Here is a 21,315-nt window from a genome sequence, read left to right on the forward strand (position 1 = left end):
AAAGGATTTTTCGGGGTTTCAACCAAGATATTTCTCTCAAACTATGAGGTATAGCTGCTAAGGGAATTCTCTGTTGGGTAGGCTAGTTTTGGCACCTAGATTGTACTCTGATATTGTTTAATAAGAAAACCTTTAGATAGCTGCATCGGTTTTCCCGCATTGGGTTTTTCCAGGGACATTGGTCCAAAAATAATGGTGTCATGTGGTGTGTTTGTTCTTGTTTCTTTTAGTTGCTGATATATAATATGTTGAGCATGCACTAGTGTTTATTTTTAGTATTTACTTTGTAAATAACTTGTTAAAGAAAAATAACAAGTAGGTAGGAATAAATCAGAAAAAGTGCATGAAGGGTTTCTAAGCTAAGTAAACTTAGAAACTTCAACATGGTATCGGAGCGTGATTGCAGATCATAGGAGGACTAAAAGACATCAACCAAGCGGAGCAATAGTAGCAGAAAACAATTGTCCCGAGGTGACAGAAGCTGTTTCTAGTAGCGTAGAAGCTAAGAAGTGTGACGCAGAGCCAGCCAAAGCCACGCAGAAGAAGCCGAGAGCTGTGCAGAGCCTTAGAGAGGCCAGCGTTGCTAATGCAGAGGGCTAGAGGGCTAACGTAGGGCATCCCAGGGCTGACGCAGACCCATTTGGGGTGACGCAGAGCCAACGCGAGGCAGAGAGGGGTTGATGCAGTTCACAGAGAGGCAGTTGTTGGAGTCTAGAAGGCTGCAGAAATATTGCAGAGTGGAGCTGGTGAGGTACTGTAGTCAGAACAATACTTGACAGAGTAGGGCCAGAGGAGTTGTTACTGAGGGTTTCTAGCCGAGGAACCTGGATCAGTAGTGCAGTTGCACAAGACGATCAGAGTAGGGGGCATCTCAACAAGCGGCAGAAGGATTTCCAGGAGGGAAATCAGAACTCAGGGGGAGTCCAGAAGAGAACTTCCAGACGGGAAGTAGAGACCCAGAGGAGTCGAATAGAGAACTTCTAGGAGGGAAGTAGAGGAGCGTCATGGCACTACACAGGGTAAGAGACTAGGATAGACTGGAAGGAGCATCGAACTTCGCAGTCTGGAAGGCCAAAATTTTATTAGTGCTTGATAGGAATCGTGTCAAGAACTTTGCCTTGAAGGTTATAGCTATCCCATTCGACTCGAATGATAACGACAAGTATGAAGAGGCGATGGCAATGGCCAAGTGCATTATCCTTGATGGGGTCAAGGATCATGTGGTACCACATATAGCTGAGAAGGAAACGACAGTTGAGATGTGGGAGGCTCTCAAGAACCTGTACCAACATACTTTTGTGCAGAGAAGAATGCTGCTCGAGAACCAGATGAGGTCGTATCAGATGAAGAAGGGTCAATTGATTGACACCTTCCTTGGAGGACTGAATGAGATCCGAGACCACTTGACTGCTATAGAAGCGACATCGGATCAGGAGCTTATGGTGAGGACAACCCTGAATGCTGTCTCAGAAGATTGGGAAGTGTTTGTCTAGAGTATCCTGGGCAGAGGGACTCTCCTACCTTGGGACGAGATGTGGGCAACTCTTTGCCAGGAAGAGATCAGACGACAGTCAAAGATAGGTAACAACAACAAAGGGATCAAAGTTTAGCAGGAGGAGGAGGATGTGGCCCTAGCATCTGAGGGAAAGTAGGAGAAGCGAAAGAAGAAAGATCTCTCCAAGATCAAGTGCTTCCATTGTGGGGAGATGGGTCATTATGCGACCCAGTGCCCAAGGAAGAAGAGTAAGGGAGAGTCTTCCGAGACTAAGGCAGTGCTAGCACGGGCAAAAGGAAGTTTTGACAGACGATGACTGTGGCATGAGTGCACATGCACCACTTGAGCGGAAGTGGGGAGACATCGAGCTGTAGTCAGGCAGATTATAGGCGATGAGGGGCAGGATGCTCGAGGTACCCAACCTCTTGGATTAGACCTTGCTACGGGAGCCCCGACGAGGAGTTGCAGGACTGGCTGAGTGGGTAGAGACGGAAGCAGATGGAGCGGCAGAGAGAGCTACAGTGCAGGAGTCTCGAGACAATGCAGAGCTAGCAGGCTGTAGCAGTGCGAGAGGCACATGAGTGTTGCACCAGTGCAGGATGGCACAAAGAGGTGTGCAACGGTGCGAGATGCAGGGAGTTGTTGCAGTAGTGCAGAGGTCAGAGAGAGGGAGCACTTGTCAGTGGCAAAGGTAGCTTTAACATCAGTGGGTGTTTCTAGCCCAACAAGGAGGTCAGTTGGGAGATCAGTTACTTACTTCTCAGTAACTGAGTTGCAGTGCAGCAATGGGCAACACGATGCAACATGATGAGAGGAGGTGCAGTGCTGGGAGGAAGGACCAACAACAGCACAGATGCAGAGGGAGCTGCCGTACAGATGCAACTGTGGCAGTGGCAGAACCATGGGCAGCAGTACAGGATGCAGTAATGCAGAGGATGTTGGGTAGGAAGGCCTAGCATCAACACAGGTATCGATGCCGGATGATCAAAGTAATACTTAGTGAGGAGTATTGCTAAGAGGGAGTGTTGATTTGGGGTAGCATCGGATGTGCTCTAGCCATGAAATTTGGTGGAGAGGTTGGGGCACATAAGATCTCCAATACCTAGAAAGGGTTTGGGCAGATTCTAAACAGATTAGGAGATATTAAAATAATTAATATTTTTAATGGAGTCCCTAAGTCTAAACTCAGGGAAAATAAAATGTTAATGTGTATTAATATGAATCTATGTTAGAGTGGTCCAAAAGACATGGATCAAGCCAGATCTAATCTTAGCCATTGATTAGGGACTTAATCTCGACCATTGAGATGTCAGCAGGAAAAGTATAAGAGGAGGCTTGAGGGTCACTTGGAGAATACACCAGAGTGATCAGTCATTCTATTCTTTAGAGCGGGGTTTGCTAAGAGAGGTAGAATCAGTGATTGGGAGAGCAACTGAGGGGCATTGAGTACAGAGAAATAGAGAAGGCAAGAGTGTGTCGGGAGAGCAGCGCAACAACGAAGGAGCATGACACAAAGCTAGCAAGGGCTCACACAGGGCCACGTAGAGGCAGCCAAGTAATGCGCAGAGCACCAGAGGGGCTAGCGTAGCTGACGCAGAGGCTCCCAGGGCTGGCCCATGGCCTCCTGGGGCTGATGCAGGCCAAGGAAGGCTGACATAGGGCCAGCGCTGGGCTAGGAGAGGCTGACGCAGTCCAGATTGGGAAGACGCTAGGGTTGCAGAGCAGTTTTGTGCTGAGGAACTGCCGAAACGATTTTCCGAGGTTTCAGATCGAAGATTTCTCTCAAGTTGTGAGGTATAGCTGCTAAGGAAATTCTCTGTTGGGTAGGCCAATTTCGACACCCAGATTGTACTCTGATATTGCTTAATAAGAAAACCCTTAGATAGTTGCAACGGTTTGCCCGCATTGGGTTTTTCTGGGGACATTGGTCCAAAAATAATGGTGTCATGTGGTGTGTTTGTTCTTGTTTCTTTTAGTTGCTGATCTGTAATATGTTGAGCATGCATTGGTGTTTATTTTTAGTATTGACTTCGTAAATAACTTGTTAAAGAAAAATAACAAGTAGGTAGGAATAAATAAGAAAAAGTGCATGAAGGGTTTCTAAGCTAAGTAAAGTTAGAAACTTCAACAATTCTCCCCTTTGAAATGACTATAGCCTACGAGGTTAGATAGGCTACTATGTCCTTCCTTGGGAAATTAACTTGATGAGATCATTATAGTCCCCCTTCCCAACATTGCTTTCCCTCAAGCAACTGCAAATTCGGGTGTTGCAAGATTTGTTCTCCTTCCCATGTGGAATCTTTCCACTTGATAAGGTATTCTGAGATCATCCTATCCCTCATTCTCCTTTTCCAAAGGGGGTAGCTCGACCAAAGTAATAACCTGTTGACCAACTACCTTCTTGAGGCAGGATACATGTAATAGGTGGTTTTTCCTTCCCTTTGGAAATTCAAGCTTATACACTACTTCGCCAATTTTTTTGATTGTTTTGTAAGGCCCATAAAATCTCAATTTTAGTTTCTCTGCATTGCTTTTCTTGAGTGAAGAATTTCTATATGGTTGTAATCTTAGGAAAACTGAATCTCCTACCTCATCACTGCTCTCTACTATATGCCTGTGCGCATATATATTCTACTGGTTCTAGGTGTTGATTTGGGGTAGCATCGGATGTGCTATAGCCATGGAAATTGGTGGAGAGGCTAAAGCACATGAGATCTCCAATACCCAGAAATGGTTTGGGAAGAATCTAACGAGTTTGGGAGATATTAAAATAATTAATATTTTTAATAAAGTCCCTAAGTCTAAACTTAGGGAAAATAAAATATTAATGTGAATTAATATAAAAATGAGTTAGAATGGTCCAAATGTCATGGATTAAGCCAGATCTAATCTTAGCCGTTGATTAGGGACTTAATCTCAACGGTTGAATTGTCAATGAGAAAAGTATAAGAGGAGGCTTGAGGGTCACTTGGAGAACACACTAAGTTGATAAAGAATTTGATTTTCTAGGGTAGGGCTTGTTGAGGAAATCGAAGGAGTGATCAGAGTTGTAGTTGAGAGGCAGTGAATACAGAAGCAGAGAGGCAGAGAGGGTATCAGGAGCATCAACGCAGAAGCTGGGAGAGGGTTGACGCAGAGCTAGCTAGAGGGCATGTAGAAGCAGCTAGAGGCCACGCAGAGGCAGCCAAGAATTGTGCAGTGCCAGAGAGAGCCAGCGTGGGTGACGCAGACGCTGACGCAAGGCTAGCTGGGGTGATGCTGGGCTGACGCTAGGCCAGAGAGGCTGACACAGACCCTAGAGGTTGACGCTGGGAGATTTCGTGGGGCAGATTGGAGTTGAGAGCTGTGGGATTGTACATCTGGGGTTTTTAGTTGGAATATATGTCTCCCACTGAGAGGTACTACTGCCGAGAGCATTCTCTGTTGGGTGAGCCATTTCTGGTACCCAGATTGTATTCTTAATAATAAAACCCTTAGATAGGTGCATCAGTTTTCGCGCATTGTGTTTTTCTGGGGACATTAGTCCAAAAATAACGGTGTCACTTGTGTGCTTGTTTTTCCTTCAGTTGATGATCCGTATGTGTTGAGCATGTACTTGTATTTATTTTCAGTATTTACATGGTAAATAACTTGTTAATTAACAGAACAAGTAGGAAGAAATAAATTAGAAAGTACATGAAGGATTTCTAATAGTTAGACTTAGAAATTCCAACACTAGGTGGCCTACAGATTTTCCTTAAAGATCTTAAGGATGTCCTGGCTCCTTGCATCTTGTCTTTGGCTTTTGGAGCCCTACTATCCCCAAATGCCAAATCGACAAATGATGGAGCATCATACCCATATAGTGCCCTGAATGGGGCCGTTTAAATGAATAGATGATAAGTGTTGTTGTAGCAGTACTCCCCAAGGTGTAACCACTTGATCCATGCCTTTTGTTGTCCTGACACATAGTTATGTAGACACCCCTCAACCCATTTCTTAACTTCTCTGTTTGGCCATCTATTTGAGGGTGATAACTGGTACTAGGGGTCAACTCCATGCCAAGTAATCTGAACAACTACTGACTAAATGAACTGAGAAACCTGCAATCCCGATCACTAACTGTATTTTTAGGAAACCCGTGGAGTCTAAATATCTCCTTGAAGAAGAATTTTGTCACTTGTGTTGTCTTATTATATGCTGAAATTGCAAAGAAATGTGTGAATTTGGTCAACTATCACGTAGATGTAATCCTTGCCCTATGCCTTGGGTAGACCTGTGATAAATTCTATTGATATGCTCTCCCATTTATGCTTTGTAATGGGTAAGGGCCGTAACAATCTTGCAAGAGGAGTATGCTTGGGCTTGTTTTGTTGACAAGTCATGCACTCCCTCATGTGCCTCAACGTATCATCCTTCAGGCCCTTCCATGAGAACCTTTCTCTGACCTGTCTATAAGTTTTGAAGAACGTCGGTGCCCTCCTAGTGTTGTGTCATGTTAGGCCTTCAAGATCTTCTCTTTGAGTGTGGATTCAGGGACCAAATATAGCCAACCTTTATAGACAATGAACCCATCTATTACTATGAACCTCTCATCCTGGATAACACTGTCCATTATCCCACAAGCAAACTTCTTTTTGGAATTTTCCACCAAGAGGTGGGCTTTCCAATCTCCTGTGATCTCCATGAGTGAATGTGTGGCCAATTTCCTGGAAATCACATAAGCCACATTGTTCTTCTTGCCCTTCACATACTCAATGTTAAAATCATAGGCCTGAATTCTATTTACCCATTTTTGTTGTCTTTCAATTAGGTCCTTTTATTCCAGGAAGTACCATAAGCTTTTTTTATTTGTTCTGACCACAAACTTGCCACTTACCAAGTATTGTTCGAACTTTGCCAAAGCATGAATGATGACGAGCATTTGTTTGTCGTAGATGCAATAGAGTTTCTCACAGGGACCACTGTAACTATCACATGGAGCCCTAACTAGGGATGTGTTACCACCACCAATAGGTGACCCCTATAGGAGAATTTTCTCCTAGTGTTGTCTTCAGCCGGTAGCCAACAACCCCTTGTAGCCACCAGATAAGTTGATGTGCCACCATTCTCTGCCACCAAAGCCAACCATTATGTGCCCTCACCCATCTGTTATGATCATATGTTTGATGGTGGGCCTTCCAACCTCGAAGGTATGACTTTCATCATGTAATTGGGTATATTTGCTTGCTTTTCTTGGACACATTTGGACATGGATTAATGGGGGGATTCGTTAGAAAGAATGGGCTTGGCTTGTACTCTTGTTCCCTTGTCCCAACTTGGTGGCTAATCTTGTATGCTAGTCCCATGGGATCTCCTCTATTGGCTACTAGCTTTAGGGGTGGCATTACATGGGAAACCCTGATTTTGGTTGCATGGTCGGGATTCCTAACACTGTACATTTCACTCCTCTCCACTCGTTATAACCTCGTTTCACACTTTTCCCCATTCGCGTCCACATTTTTCCATTGGGTCCACAAGAAGTTAGCCTCCCCTTCCCCTTGTTCACACTTTGGGTCGGGCCTAGAACAATGCCTCAAAGGTTGATGCGGCTAAAAAGAAAGTTAAAAGCATAATTCAGGCACTTGCAACAGGAAATGTACCACAAAATGCAAAAGATGGTTGGGACATAAGAATTTAGCACGTGGGCAAAAGCCGAACATGAGCTTCATCCCTTATCATTATGGCCATCACCCTAGTTCCTAGGGCCCCTTATGTGAGCCCCTTGCATCATTAAGGAACCCATGATTGTCCCAACCCCTGGTGGGTGATGAACTACCCAGCCTTAAGGGGGTATTCACTGCTTTATCATATGCATCATGCTCTCATCCTGTGGAGCCTCGAGTAGTTAAAAGAAAGAAAATTAATAAAAGGCAAAAGGCATATGAAGAAGGGTGGGAAAACAAGGGCCGAGGTAACTCATGTACCGCGATTTCTCCCTCCTACATCTATACACCAAATGTGTAGTTTTCCCTCGTTGTAGCTACCTTTGTACCATGGCATGTGGCTAGGAGCCTCCCTGTTGCCCCACTCCGTTCTGCTATCATTTCACATGACACATGCCATTCGATGGATGTACCATGGACTTGTTGCTCCCTTCAAGGCTGAAACCATGTTTTGTAAAAAATATTTAGTGCAATTTAGGTTGATTAAACGAAAGGGCACGATCATAGATTATGCCGTTTCCCGAAAGGGTACCCATGGCAGTATATAAGCCAAGAACCCTTATTGTAAACATCATCATTTGAGTAATTAATAATATATATATATTTTTGTCATTTCTGAGTTTTGTATGCTCCATCTGGTACAAAGCAGTCGATTGTCTGCCTGAAAACACTTAGATTCTCTGTGAGCTGTCCGTGCACCTTCCACCCGTGACACTGCCTGCCATAGACGCCACGATAAACCACCTTGTTCTTTGTAGCCATCATTCCCTGTCTTGTCTAGCCTATCGATGTTCCTCGTTGTGTTGTATTTCTGTTGGCCGCTATCCAAGCCTAGTCCTATCATCAGCTTCTACATTTGCTTGAGAACCATATCGTTCTTCCCAATCGACTCGTCCACTCGACGTCACCATTGACCACTGTGTTGTCTTCCTTCCCCAATCGACTTGTCCACCCGACGTCACCATTGACCACTGTGTTGTCTTCCTTCGAATCTTGTTTAAAGGTTTTTTGATCGGTTCAACGATTCATATTATATAGTTATATTAATTATCATATAGTTCTAATATTAATTCATTATATGATTTATAATTATATAATTAATTAATAGTTAATAACTATATATGTTAATTAATATTTAATTATAAATAAAGTGATTTTTTTTTTTTTTATTATATATAATAAAAAGGGACTTTTCTATAATTGGAAAAAAAATATGAAGTTTAAGTTTAGGAAGAAGGTTAAGCTGGATTAATCTACACCACCACGTACATGATCAATGTCTTCATCAATGTCGATGGCCGATTCAAAAAAAAAATTGATAGATCTTGAGACTAAGGTCACCGGACACGCCGAAAAAATTGAGGAGCTCCAGGATACAACGAAGAGAATAAAGAGTCAGTGCGAGCAGAGTCATAATGAATTTAAAAAGAATCATGCAATCCTTTCAAATAAGGTGGATCAAAATCATAATGCAACATCAATAACTCATAATCAAGCAATGACGATGTTGAACTATATTTGTGAAAAGTTGAAAATTTCTCCTGATCAAATACCCTAGAATAACGAAACTACTCAACACCTAGATTCTTCGGATACATCAAATTCTTTAGACTCACATCAAGACCCTGACTCTCCAAAAGCATCTTCAATGCCCAATCAACAAAATAGTAACACGAATTTTCAAAATATGCAGCTACATATCAACGAAGAGCAAAACTTGAGCTCTCCAAATTTGACGGTAACGAGAAATACAATGTTGCTTGGTTCAATAAAGCAAAAGAATATTTCGAGATTTAAGGTATTAACAATGATGATGAAAAGATCAAGCATGCAACCATGCAAATGGAAGTCAAAGCATATAATTGGTATATGTGGTGGAAGAAGACGACACTTGCTATTAGTTGGAAGAAATTCAAAACTGCATTCTTTAAGAGGTTCCAAGGTGTCAAGGAAGAAGAGTTCTTCTTAGCACTCACCAGACTAGCATAAATGAGATGTGGACGAATACACTAGAGAATGGGAAACTCTAGCTACACGAGTACCTGGATTATCAGAGACTCGTCTCATTCAATCATACATCACGAGACTTAAACCACATCTCCAGGCTGAGCTTGAGATTCATGACGTCACTTCTATAGAAGAAGCAAGACAAAAAGAAAACGCTGCAAAAAACGAAGCTTAAAAAGATGCAGTGGCCAAAAGTTGAAGAATATATTCGAGACGAAGATTTCCCCAAAATGTGAACACAGATAATACAAAATATGACCCACCACATCTTTGTGAGGGAGAAAAAACCAGTGTGGAAAAAGTCGAGACTAAATCCCCAAAACACGATTTTTTTAGCTGGTCGATTAAATCGGCTGATTTTTCGCCAGTTGAAAAAGTCGAGATTAAATCGAGACTTTTTCCAAAAATCGTGAATGAGGTAGTTTCTTTAATGTTCTTTTTTTAATTTTTTTTGAAAAAATCGGGATTTTATTGAAAAAGTTGAGATTTTTTAAAAATGATTTTTATTTTTTTGCTAATTTTGTCGACTTTTTGCAGACTTTTTCAAAAAACTCCCGACTTTAACAAATTTTTGAATTTCTGGACCCTTACTGATTTAATCATGACTTCGACTTTTTCCACATTGGAAAAAACTAATTTGAAAATGCAAAGAATGAAAGAAGGTAAGTGCAAACGTTGTGGCAAAAAATGGGATCCTAAACATAAATGTGTTAAAGGAAAAGAGACCAAGAACCTGTATACATGCGAAGCAACCAATGATTCAAAGAGTGAAGAATTAGATGAAGAAGGAGTTGAAGATACTTTACACTTCTCTCTAGAACCAGATAACAAGAATATTCCGCAAGTGTTATTATTGGCCATGACAGGTATATCTCAGCCCCAGACATTAAAATTAAAAGGACATATCAAAAAGAGCAACGTAATGGTTGTAATAGATACTAGAAACACCCACAACTTTTTGGACTCAAATATGGTGAAAAGGCTCAATATTTTTGCATATCCCAATCCCAACATGAAAGTTATGGTAGCTGACAGTAAGAAAATTGAAAAAGTAAGGAAATGCCATAAAGTCGAATTACAGATTTAGGACTATAATCTAGAATCTCCGTTCTACACTATACCATTAGGAGTGGATGTGGTGCTAGGTATCCAATGGTTGCAAACCCTAGGCACTTATTCTGCCAACCATCAAAAGCAATTTATAAAATTTAAATGGGAGGGGTAGAAATACAAGTTATATGGGTTCCAACCCCTTGAGAATCAAATTGTATCATCATACCAGATGATGAAGCTGATCCGGAAGGGAGCACCAACATATGTAGTGCAGTGTCATCAGATGAAGATGTTGGCTTCAAGATTGGTTAGCAATGAAACAACTGAAGTTCATGAACTACTACTTGAAGTTCAAAAACTGATTCAAAAACCCAAAAACGTGTTGCAAGACCTTCCTATGAAGATGCCACCTGAAAGAGAAATCAAGCACATAATCGAAGTCAAATCATGGTCAGACGTTGTCAATATGAAATCGAAGTTCTGCTTATCATCCTCAAACAGATGGTCAAACAAAAACTGTCAATGAGTGCTTAGAAGCTTACCTTCATTGTTATGCAGCAGACAAACAAAATAAGTGGGCTTAATGGTTATATCTCGTTGAGTGGTGGTACAATTCAATGTATCACACTTTCGCAAAAATGATCCCATTTTAAGCTTTGTATGACTATGAACCTCCTAAATGGAAGGACTTGGCCTTCACCGAAACTAGAATTGTGATAGTTAAAGACCAGTTGGAAGAGATCCAGAAAATCCTTCAAAGATTGAAAGAAAATCTAAGTATTGCAAGGAATTGCATGAAGCAACAAGCCGATCAACATAGATCGGAAAGAGAATTTGAAGTTGGAGAGTGGGTATTTGTTAAGCTTCAACCTTACAAACAAGTATCCCTAAAGCAGAAGGGTAAAAACAAGTTGGCACCGAAATTCTCTGGACCGTACCAGATCAACAAAAAGATCAGTCAAGTAGCATATATCTTAAGCCTTCCTAATATAGTCGAGTCAACAACTTTTTTCATGTATCTTGTCTTCAAAAGGCATTGGGAAAACGCCAATCAGCACAAACTACCTTGTTAATGTTAGATGATGAAGGCAAGGTCATTCTAGAACCAGAGGGAATCATCACCACCAGGGAGATGAAGTTACATTAATGAGTAATTAAAGAATACCTTGTAAAGTGGAAGAATCTAGCAGATGAAGAAGCCTCTTGGGCGACAAAAGAATTTCACCAAAAACACCCATCATTACGTATGCTTTGAGGACAAAGCATCTTTTCAAGAGGGAGGCAATGTTATGTAAAAATGATTTAGTGTAATTTTAGGTTGATTAGACGAAAGTGCACGATCATAGATGATGCCCTTTCCCAAAAGGGTGCCCATGGCAGTATATAAACCAAATGAAGGTTTGGTAACGAACTCAACAACATCATCCCCTGAAGTAAATCAAAAAAATTTCACACACCTAATAAGGGAAAGTAAAGTCCCATATAGACATCCGAATCATGAGAGTAGACAACTCAACCAAGCTACGTATCGGGACCATTCAGAACAAAAACAACAAATTGATGTTTCGGAGAATAATGACGTAAAATCAATCTCCTCTTGTGCTAACAAGTCATTACAAAATTCCAGTGATCAGAATATTCCATAGAAAATTAATCTAGGTTGGTCTGATCCCTTCTCAGTGCGACAATTTATTTTGTCACTTAGAAGATCATATCAGCTTGTATCGATGAAGATGATTGTTCTGAGAGAGAAAGTCATTTGAAGCCGAAAAAGAGATCAAGCCTTTTTCATCGACAAGCTTTGAGGACAAAGCTTTTTGAGGAAGAAGGAAATGTTACGAATAAAATATATATAAATAATATAAATATAAGTAACGAGGATAATTGTAATAATGATTAGTTAATAATAATTAGTAGTTAGGTTGAAGAGGCATGTCTAAATAGGACATGACTCTCCATGAAGAGACACTTGCTTGGTATATAAGCAAGCCTCTCGTTCTCATTGTAAATCATTCTTATTCTTATTCTTAATACATTTTAATATATAATATTTGTATCCTCATGGATATCTTTATATTCCAAGTCTTCTGGAGTAATTAATTTGTAGAAGGAACTTTGTTTGCTTCAGAAAAATCATACCTTTAGGATTGGACAACCCACCTTCAAACATACGATCTCAATAGATGGTTGAGGGGACATATGACTAGCTCAAGGAGCAGAGACATCTGGCACAATAACGGCTACACTGGTGGCTCTCAGGGGCTGTTGGCTGTCGGTTGAAGACAAATCTAGGAGAAAAATTTCTCCTATGGGGTCACCTACTGGTAGGGGGTAACAGTTACCAAGAAATGAAAATATATATGGATCCGGAGAGGGACCCACCATATTTTTTACTAGCAAGATCTGGATATACTAGGGAAATACCATGTACAAAAAATACAATATATTTTTTAATTTAAAAAAATGATATTCAATGTTAAAAATCAAAACAATTCTTGAATCACATTATTAGAACTGAAATCATTAGATAATTTATAAATTTGAAGATTGAAATCATGGTGCAGCATGCTTCATACAAAAGAGATAATTATAAATGCAAAATTTAGTGTCTCATCAATGAACACTCTATTGATATGATGATGTAGAATAGGTCTAACTACATGTCCAAAAATAGGTCTACATTCTCATCATTTGAATATTTCAACTCTACATCATGATCAACCTATCATTTTCCCTAAAATTTGCCTTAAAATATAAAAATTCCCATCTAGTTACAATGGTAAATGAATTGTACGCTGTTTGAGAACATGCTATAGTCTATGGAACATAATTGTTATAAGAGGAGTCTTCACCTAGAGTTGGATGGGATTGATCTAATTAAATTATCATTGGCATAGCCATCCTTTGTATACTATACATTGTTATCTATGTAATGTCTCAAAGCTTTCCTGTTAGCATTATCAAAAAATGAAAATGAATTTTCTGATGTGTTATACTTTTCTTGCTAGCATTATCATGTGCTATACAACCTATAGGTAATTAATAACAAAGACAATCTAACTAAAAGTCTAAATATAATATTTCGTTTTTATGGTTTCAAGCAGGTGGCAAATACCCTTAAAAAAATAAAAAATAAACCAAAAACTCTAAATGTTATTTGCTTGGGATGTGGCATGTGAGGGCTAGCTGGAATAGGATCCTTTTAAGTAGCATGGGGATTTGTTTGTGTGGTTGATCCTACGTGGATCTGTGTGGATTCGTATCCATATCTGAAATGTGGATTCACTTATCAAGATCCCATGGATGCAATGACATAGGTAAGATTAGTATTGGTTAAGGTGCACTCATTAATTCATGCAGGGTTCAGCTTACCACATTGAAGTGATCACTCAATGCTGTTTTGACTCTCATGTTGTTGACCTGCCACAATTTACCTCTTACACAATAGGCTTAAATTCTGCTCTCTCCCATAGACTGAGAGCCTCCATGCACCCCCCAACTTAGGAAACATAGATAAAGGAGTGTCGAGAACAATTTCTTCACAATGAAAGTGTTTTGAAAATGCTCCCTATGCCCTTAGAACTGTTCCCACAGATTTTGGGATGTTATTTTCTTGTTCATAAGCTACCTTGAATGTGGAAACTTTGAGGATGGGTTTGCCATAGGTTAGGAGTGGTTCCTGTGCAACTAGGGTGCCAGAGTGTCAACCTTTATCTGTTCCCTTTGTGCATTCGAGACTCTGGTAGTGTGTTTATGGTTTCTCCTACAAGGCTCAACACTATTTTTTTCAATAAGCATAAAATTGGATTTAAGTCTAGTATATTTTCCATTCCATTGTAAAGGACAAAGATGCCCTTATTTTTCGGGTGAGAGGTACCCTGATTGACTTAGGTGTTTTGAATATAGAGTTTGTGAACCAATAACATTTTCACATACATAGAGGTAGGGTTGACAAACCTCAGCAAATCGGGAATCAAACCATTGCCAAGTTACATAGCATGACATCATTCTTCAACAACTTATCTTTCTACCATAACATTATTTTCTATGTGGTTCACGGATCCCAGCGATAGGTGACCGCTACATCCACAGAGTATTTGTACCAGGCAGATCCACCCGAAGGGATCACTTCCTATCGGCTCAACCACGGAGGCTGACCTCAAAAGTGTCGAGAGAATTGAATCTGTGACCTCTTAATATCTTTCTACCATAACATGTTACACTTAAAGTAGGCATTTCACGAATTGTGGTATTCACAATGAAAAGATGAAATGTAGGTGCGAGTTATCTTGTGGTTGTTGAGCATTGTAGTGTGGGACTCTAAACTTTAACCAAAAAAACTTAATCTTGATTTTGATTTCATAGATATTTGGAGTTATAACTTATTACTACAATCTTTCCCGTATACTTGGTTTTCACATATTGTAACTTCGTTATGCCATTTTTCTTGATTACCACTAATGGAAAACAACTAGCATTTTCAGTTCAGATTACTATATTATAAGTATTTACCCTGAAGCTTTGTTTAGTCCAACAAACCACCTTGATCATTATGTTGAACATAGTGGTGAATTCCATTAGTAATTGCAATCCAAATGTGATATATAGTCTTGTTAATGAGTCGTTGACGTCATATGATAAATATTATTTTGAAAGTAGATTTTTATGTTAAATATTCGTTTATATCTCCTTTTTTTATCAACATAACTGAGTAACCTGTTTCCAGGTATTGTTTCGTTATGGCACTGTGGAACAACAAAGGACATGGCTCATTCCTCTATTGGAGGGGAAAATTAGATCTGGATTTGCAATGACAGAGCCTCAAGTTGCATCCTCCGATGCTACTAACATAGAATGCTCAATTTTACGGTATTGGTTCTCAAATCCTGTTTTAAACATTTTCAGTGTTGTTCTCGTTCATTTTGGGTTAAAAGTAACTAAAGCGTGTACTTTTTCTTATATATCCACCTCAAATAGCTTTTGATTGTATGTATTGAGAGTATGAATAAATGGAGATTCAAGGATTAAAATATAAATGAGAGGGTGATGGATTGATGTAGGAGCATCCTTGCAAAATCTAAATATGAAGAAAATTGGAAGGAAGCAATGTGTGCCATTGAAGTCAAGCACGATAGGAGACAATGCATAGGCACATCAGTGTGCAAGGGAAATGTTTAGGCACACATGAGAGCACACATTAGGTTGAAGGTGTGTGAGGTAATCATGTTAGCACGAGTGTGAAAGGGTGGACCATGATGAGAAGCATGCATATTGAAGTGTAGATGGCAAGCATGACAAATGTTCATTATAAAGAACACACCAAAGGAAGAAAAACGGTTACATAAGGGAAATTGAAAGCTGAAGTGACATGGAGAAGAGGCGATAGCTAAGAAGGTTACACATTACAGAAGTCGATGATTCAGGTGAGGGGGTAGTTGAAGAGGTTCCTGGAAGGCAATTGCTCATATCAAGTAGAATAAGTTACTAAGCAGGAGGATTTAATGTGTGTAGGAGTTAGTTGTAGAGTAAGAGTATAGTTTTAAGGCACACATTTGAGATTCAATATATGTATATCCATTTTTGAGTAATAAGAAGGATTAGATCATTTTCCCTTTTATTGTGATATGGTTTTGATTGTTGATTGAGTGATTAAATGTTCATTTGTATACCAGTAGCACATTCTTGTTCTAAGCCCTCATTGCACGTAGTTGACAAAGTTTTAGATTTGTTTGAATTGGGCCTATTATTCCCGACTGTGCCATGCCTATATTAAATATAATATGTCTTCAATACATAGGTCAGGAGTTAGTTTTTTATGTGTTTAAAGATTGACCTAATGTGATTGGCTAAGTGAAAACATTTGTTACCAATATTTTGTTCTCAATGATATTGTTATGGTTCACTGGTTGACCTATATCAAGGCATTAGGTTTTTCACATATTCAAGGATTGGCTAAATAAAAACCTTCATCATCAACTCTATGTTCTCAATAATTTTATTATGGTTCAGAGGTTGACCAATATCAAGGTATCAAACAGTTGTTACTTCCTCCACACTGTCTTCAACATTGCTATCATCTATTGGTGCTTCGTGCTTGTTGAACAATTTTTTTTTCTCTTTTGGGGGCCTGATTGATCAATGTGACCATCTTTTTTAGTTTTCTCTACACCATTTTAGGAACAAATCTCTTTATATCTTGTTTTTTCTTCCAAGAACAATAGAGGTTGTAGTTTTGTTACAATCCCAAAAAGGTTTTCCAGATATATTTCCTGTGAACTTTCAGCATCAGCTCTGAATCTTAAATTTAAATTACAGAAGCATATATTTCACTTCTGTCCAACCCAATTCACCAGGAAGCATACAAAAGTAAATACCACACAAGTGTATTCAATGCAACAATGTTTTAATGCTTAGGGCATATGTCTCAGACTCTCAAGCATATAATAGATCCAAAAATACTTTACTACAACATATTATTACAATAGTAAAGGTGCCCCTTTAGCTTCTATATACCTATTAAATCAGTTAATGAAATCATCCGGCTGTTCATGATAAATTTGCATACGAAAAAGTCCTAGAAAATACTCATTCACTATGAGAATATAAGCTGAAAATCAGATCTCCAAATAGAGATTTTGGACAGCAAAGTACTGTGTCTCTCTCTGTATATATATATGAGTTACAAGCATGTATCAACAGATTACCACGAGTTGATACAAGATAGTCCTGTAAACTATGTCTTTGAAATGCTTCCAAACCCTAGCTAGATAGTACTTTGTGTGTTTGTCTATATATATATATATATATGAGTTACAAGCATGTACCAACAGATTACCACAAGTTGGTACAAGATATTTGAAATGCTTCCAAACCCTAGCTAGACCATCCATCATCAATAGAAAACCCTAACCAAAAATACAAAGGCTTAGCAAGGCATTCCACCAAGTTATGTAGCCAACCAAAGGCTGCATAACATGAAGATGTCCACCCTTGATTCTTGACCAAGCTCGTTTTGCACAAATTATCTTCCATATGTTATGGATATAAAATAAATTATTCGTAATATATAGTAAATGAATGAAATTTAAAATATTAATAATTATCAAAATGTGTATCACATAAAGTCATAGCTTTACGTGAAAGGTCACCCCGAGGCCTTATTACCCACCAAAAAGGGTGACCCTGTAGTACAAAATTTTTCTCCCATTCTTCACATCCAATTGGCCAGCCATGCAATCCCTGACAGCGATTGCCATTTTATCTTTGGCATTTGCATCAATCATATGCTTCTCACCCATTTGCCGAGAGCACATGCACAAAGGTGGGCTTCCGACCAAAGGGTACTTTATCCATTTTGCAATCTGGTGCTTATGCTTGTTTGTATTTGGGCATTTGATATGGATAATGGGGTGACCTGGAAGGAGGAGAGGTTAATCTTCAATCCTAGTCCAGTGGGAGCTCCTGTAATGGCCCAATGGGTATAGAAGGGGCACTACTCGTGAAGCCTTGATTGAGATAACATTGTACCATCTATCCCTATGCCATACTTAGCACTTTCCATCTTACATTACAAGCTCGTATTCCACCTCCATTCTTTGGGATTCGGCACCCATACCTTCACATAGCTGGGTAGGGCCCAAAAATTTTTCTTGGGAGGTTGATGCAGCTAAATGAAGAGAAAGAGCATATCATGGACACAAAACAAATAAAAGAATATTAAAATGCAAAACATGGCCAGGACATATACAGTAGTATGTGGGAAAAAACCTAGCATGAGCTATGCCTCACTCATTACGGCCATCATTTGGTTCCTGAGCACATGTTGTTTCCTTACATCATAAAAAGGAACCCTTGCATGTCGCAATTCTGATGAGCATTGAATTGACTCATCCTTAAGTGGTAATATAACTACTATACATGATACATCAGTCAAAGCAAGTTAAATATGGAATGGTTATGGACACGCTACTTGTTATGGAGATGTTACTTCAATCCAAGTTTCCCATAGTGCCCCCTCCTATAACCCTAAGGCCTTGTTGGAGATCCCACTGGATTAGGGCTAAAGACTAACTCTGTGGTAAGGTGAGAGAACAAGTTTACAGTCAAAATCGGTCAATCATCCAGATCACACCTTTATCTATGTTAGAATGCTCAAAACATTAAGTAAAAGAACCTGGTTGAAAATGGTTAAAGTACCTGCTGAGTGGTAGTCCACCCTCATTCAAGAGGAATGGCAGATGTTGAGAGGTGAATGACCCGTGCAATGGCAGAGGAATGTGGCATATCATCATTACTGAGGAATGTGTAGGGCTGCTGGCTGGCTAACCCTCCATGGTAGGAGAAAAGTTTTCCCCTATAGGGTTACCAATTTTGGTGGGTAACAAAGATCTAGTGTAGGAAACTGACAACTTATCTCTGGAGGGACACAATTGGCAATTCCATCCGCAAGGAAATTTTCTTTCAGCAAGATGCCAGCATGGATTCTTATCCTTTCTTCGATACAAAAGATACATTTAGATGGCTCATCAAAAGTGTAGATATCAATACCTTCCATTTATATATTCTTCAATGCTTTGTTGAGTAGTAATTACAACAGGCTGCTCTTCACACATTTCTCCGAGGCAATAGTTTTGGAGTTCTGGGGACACAACATTGTGGCTTAGTTTTCCAGGCAAACAAGCATTTCCTGTGTTTGGTGACAATAGACTAGGGATGGCAGAGTTTGCACAGGACTGGATAAAAATGTCAGTTAATGTACATACTACACACAAATATGAGTGAAGAAGAATTTCCAAGTTAAATAGGCAAATAAGACATCACATGTGATATATCACCATCTGCAACTTGTATTGCATTTACATCTACCTCAATCTTGATATGGTATGTCTTAGGAAGTTCTCTGAAGATGATAGCTACATTGTAGGGGTGTATTGAGTGTTTAACCTACTACCTGCAAATTTCAACCCACATTGAAATTGAGGTCATATGCCATAATTGCAGAGGATGATGACTAGGCAGATCTAATGGGATTTTACATAAAGGCAATGTCCATTTGTTAACCAGTTGAAATGTAAGTGGCTTTGAACTGATTAGAAGACTTCTAATAAGCTCAAGTCCTCTTAAGTAATCTCCTTTTTTTTATTCCATCATGTCTCCTTTGGTGATCTCCTATGCTACTTCTTTTCATGCTATTTAGATGATGAGTTATTGAAGCATGCATGTACGGACATGTCTGTCTCAATTTATACTATCAGATTGGGAACCTTGATTGCCAGTCAATGAGGGTGAAGGAAAAAATAGGCTTCATATATCAATCTGTGTCTGCTTTAGAGAGTCATTAACATCTAGGAAGAATGTTACAGACTGCTTGTTTACGTGAAGTGCTTCCACAGCTTTTCCAAAAATAAGTTGCACATATTAGCTTTTGTCTGAAAAGCGTATATAGATGCATAGTCAGTCTAATTACCTTATATTATTTTGTACAAATAATGTCATTAGACAGTCCAGTGATATGAATATATCATTTGTTATGTAGTGAAGGAGATCATTATATCATTAATGGTCGGAAATGGTGGACAAGTGGAGCAATGGATCCAAGATGCAAGATTCTGATAGTTATGGTAATATATATGAATCGGTATAACCTTTTATTCTTTTTTTCTCATGCAAAGTAATTTCTTGTACCTGTCATGTATATTGATTACTTTTGAGTCGAAAATTACAGAAGAAATATTAAAGAGACAGCTTAGGTATAGCTAAAATGCAGGAGGCCAGGAAAAAATAAATTCGGTAGCTAATGGAAAGGTTAGAAAATAAAATCATGATGCAACATGAATGTACAGTCCCATCGTAGGAAGAAATGTTAGGAATGGAAGGCTTCTATAGGATGCAATAATATAGTCGTTGCCTAGAGGGAACAATCAGCCTTAGTTTATATATTTACGCTTTGCAATAGGGATCTATTCATTTGTCTGAACTACATTGATATCTCACATGCTGTAATTTCCTGAGTCTGTCACATTATACTTTCCTGGAAGATTATTCCATTGCATATATTGTAGAATGAACTAAATGTTTTCATTTTCCAAAGCATGAAATTTTTTTGTGACAGCTTTCTTCTTGTAAGGATCCCATAAAGAACACAGGATATAAAGTGGAAGTGGACTTTGGAGACTATAGTGTAATGGTCCTTGGGAATTTCCCAATTTTACTCCTTAGGGAGGTCCAATACCTTTGAAAATTGCATTTTTTGATTTCACATTTTGTGATAGTCCATGAAAAAATGATCTCTTTCGTAGCTGGCTTTGCCCTTACTCTATGCCTGTGAGGTGTGGGGGCCTAGCTTGTGCTGTAGTTGTATTGAAGGAGTCACAATAACCTTGTAATCAAGCTAAGTGCGTGGCAATTTTTTTTATCATAGTTGAGTTTAAGGCAAATCCACTTCTCACTTTTTTAATGGTCATTTTAATATTATTTTTTCAAGAGTAATTGCGGGTCCACCTCCCATGAGTGTCACTCACCAATAGCTGATTTGTCATAAGTTTGAATAGCGCACTTAACACTCATTGCATTGGATGATTGTCCCTGGGTTGAAGTAGGATTGAAAGTTGAAACTATTGAAATGTAATGTCAAACATTACCTCCAACATTTGCACCTGCTAATTAGGACTTTTTGGGGTGGTCACTGTGTTAAAATTGGCAACTAGGGCCAAACTCCATGTGGGTCACCTCATTTATGGCAGCTGATATTTTTCCTATATTCCTCTTGTCGAGAAGTGTAGGATTGATATAAAGATCATCCGATTCCGACAAGTATTTATGGAGGTATGAATTTATTTGTATTTACTTGACAAATTGTCAAGGTCGGCCAGCGGTTAAATGTGTGGCACACATGCCTAGTGAATCATATAAATACAAGAAAGGACGCTGAAAGGAGGATGCAGAAGTTGCTGAAGGTCTTTTTGACCTGCGTTGACCAAGCGTTGACTCATCAAGGGTGTGGTTTTGGTGTGGCTGCCTTTCCTAGGCAGGCCGTAGATTTTGGCACAAAAATCGAGGCAATCCGTCCATAGGTTT

General features: G+C 39.3%; 1 protein-coding gene across 4 annotated transcripts in view; it reads left to right on the forward strand.

The window, feature by feature from the left end:
* The window catches only part of IBR3 (acyl-CoA dehydrogenase-like protein), a 381,815-nt gene that overhangs the window by 226,871 nt on the left and 133,629 nt on the right, over positions 1 to 21,315 (forward strand). For all 4 annotated transcript variants that reach the window (XM_089419565.1, XM_089419562.1, XM_089419564.1 and 1 more), the window contains 2 exons: positions 14,966 to 15,108; positions 19,775 to 19,859. In XM_089419565.1, coding sequence (XP_089275691.1) covers positions 14,966 to 15,108; positions 19,775 to 19,859 — 228 coding nt within the window. The remainder of the gene's footprint in view (positions 1 to 14,965; positions 15,109 to 19,774; positions 19,860 to 21,315) is intronic.

The sequence above is a fragment of the Pinus tabuliformis genome, chromosome 4_1 (genome assembly GCF_031772625.1).
Source record: "Pinus tabuliformis cultivar Carrire ecotype Pingquan chromosome 4_1, CPIR1, whole genome shotgun sequence".
In the NCBI taxonomy this organism is placed as follows: domain Eukaryota; kingdom Viridiplantae; phylum Streptophyta; class Pinopsida; order Pinales; family Pinaceae; genus Pinus; species Pinus tabuliformis.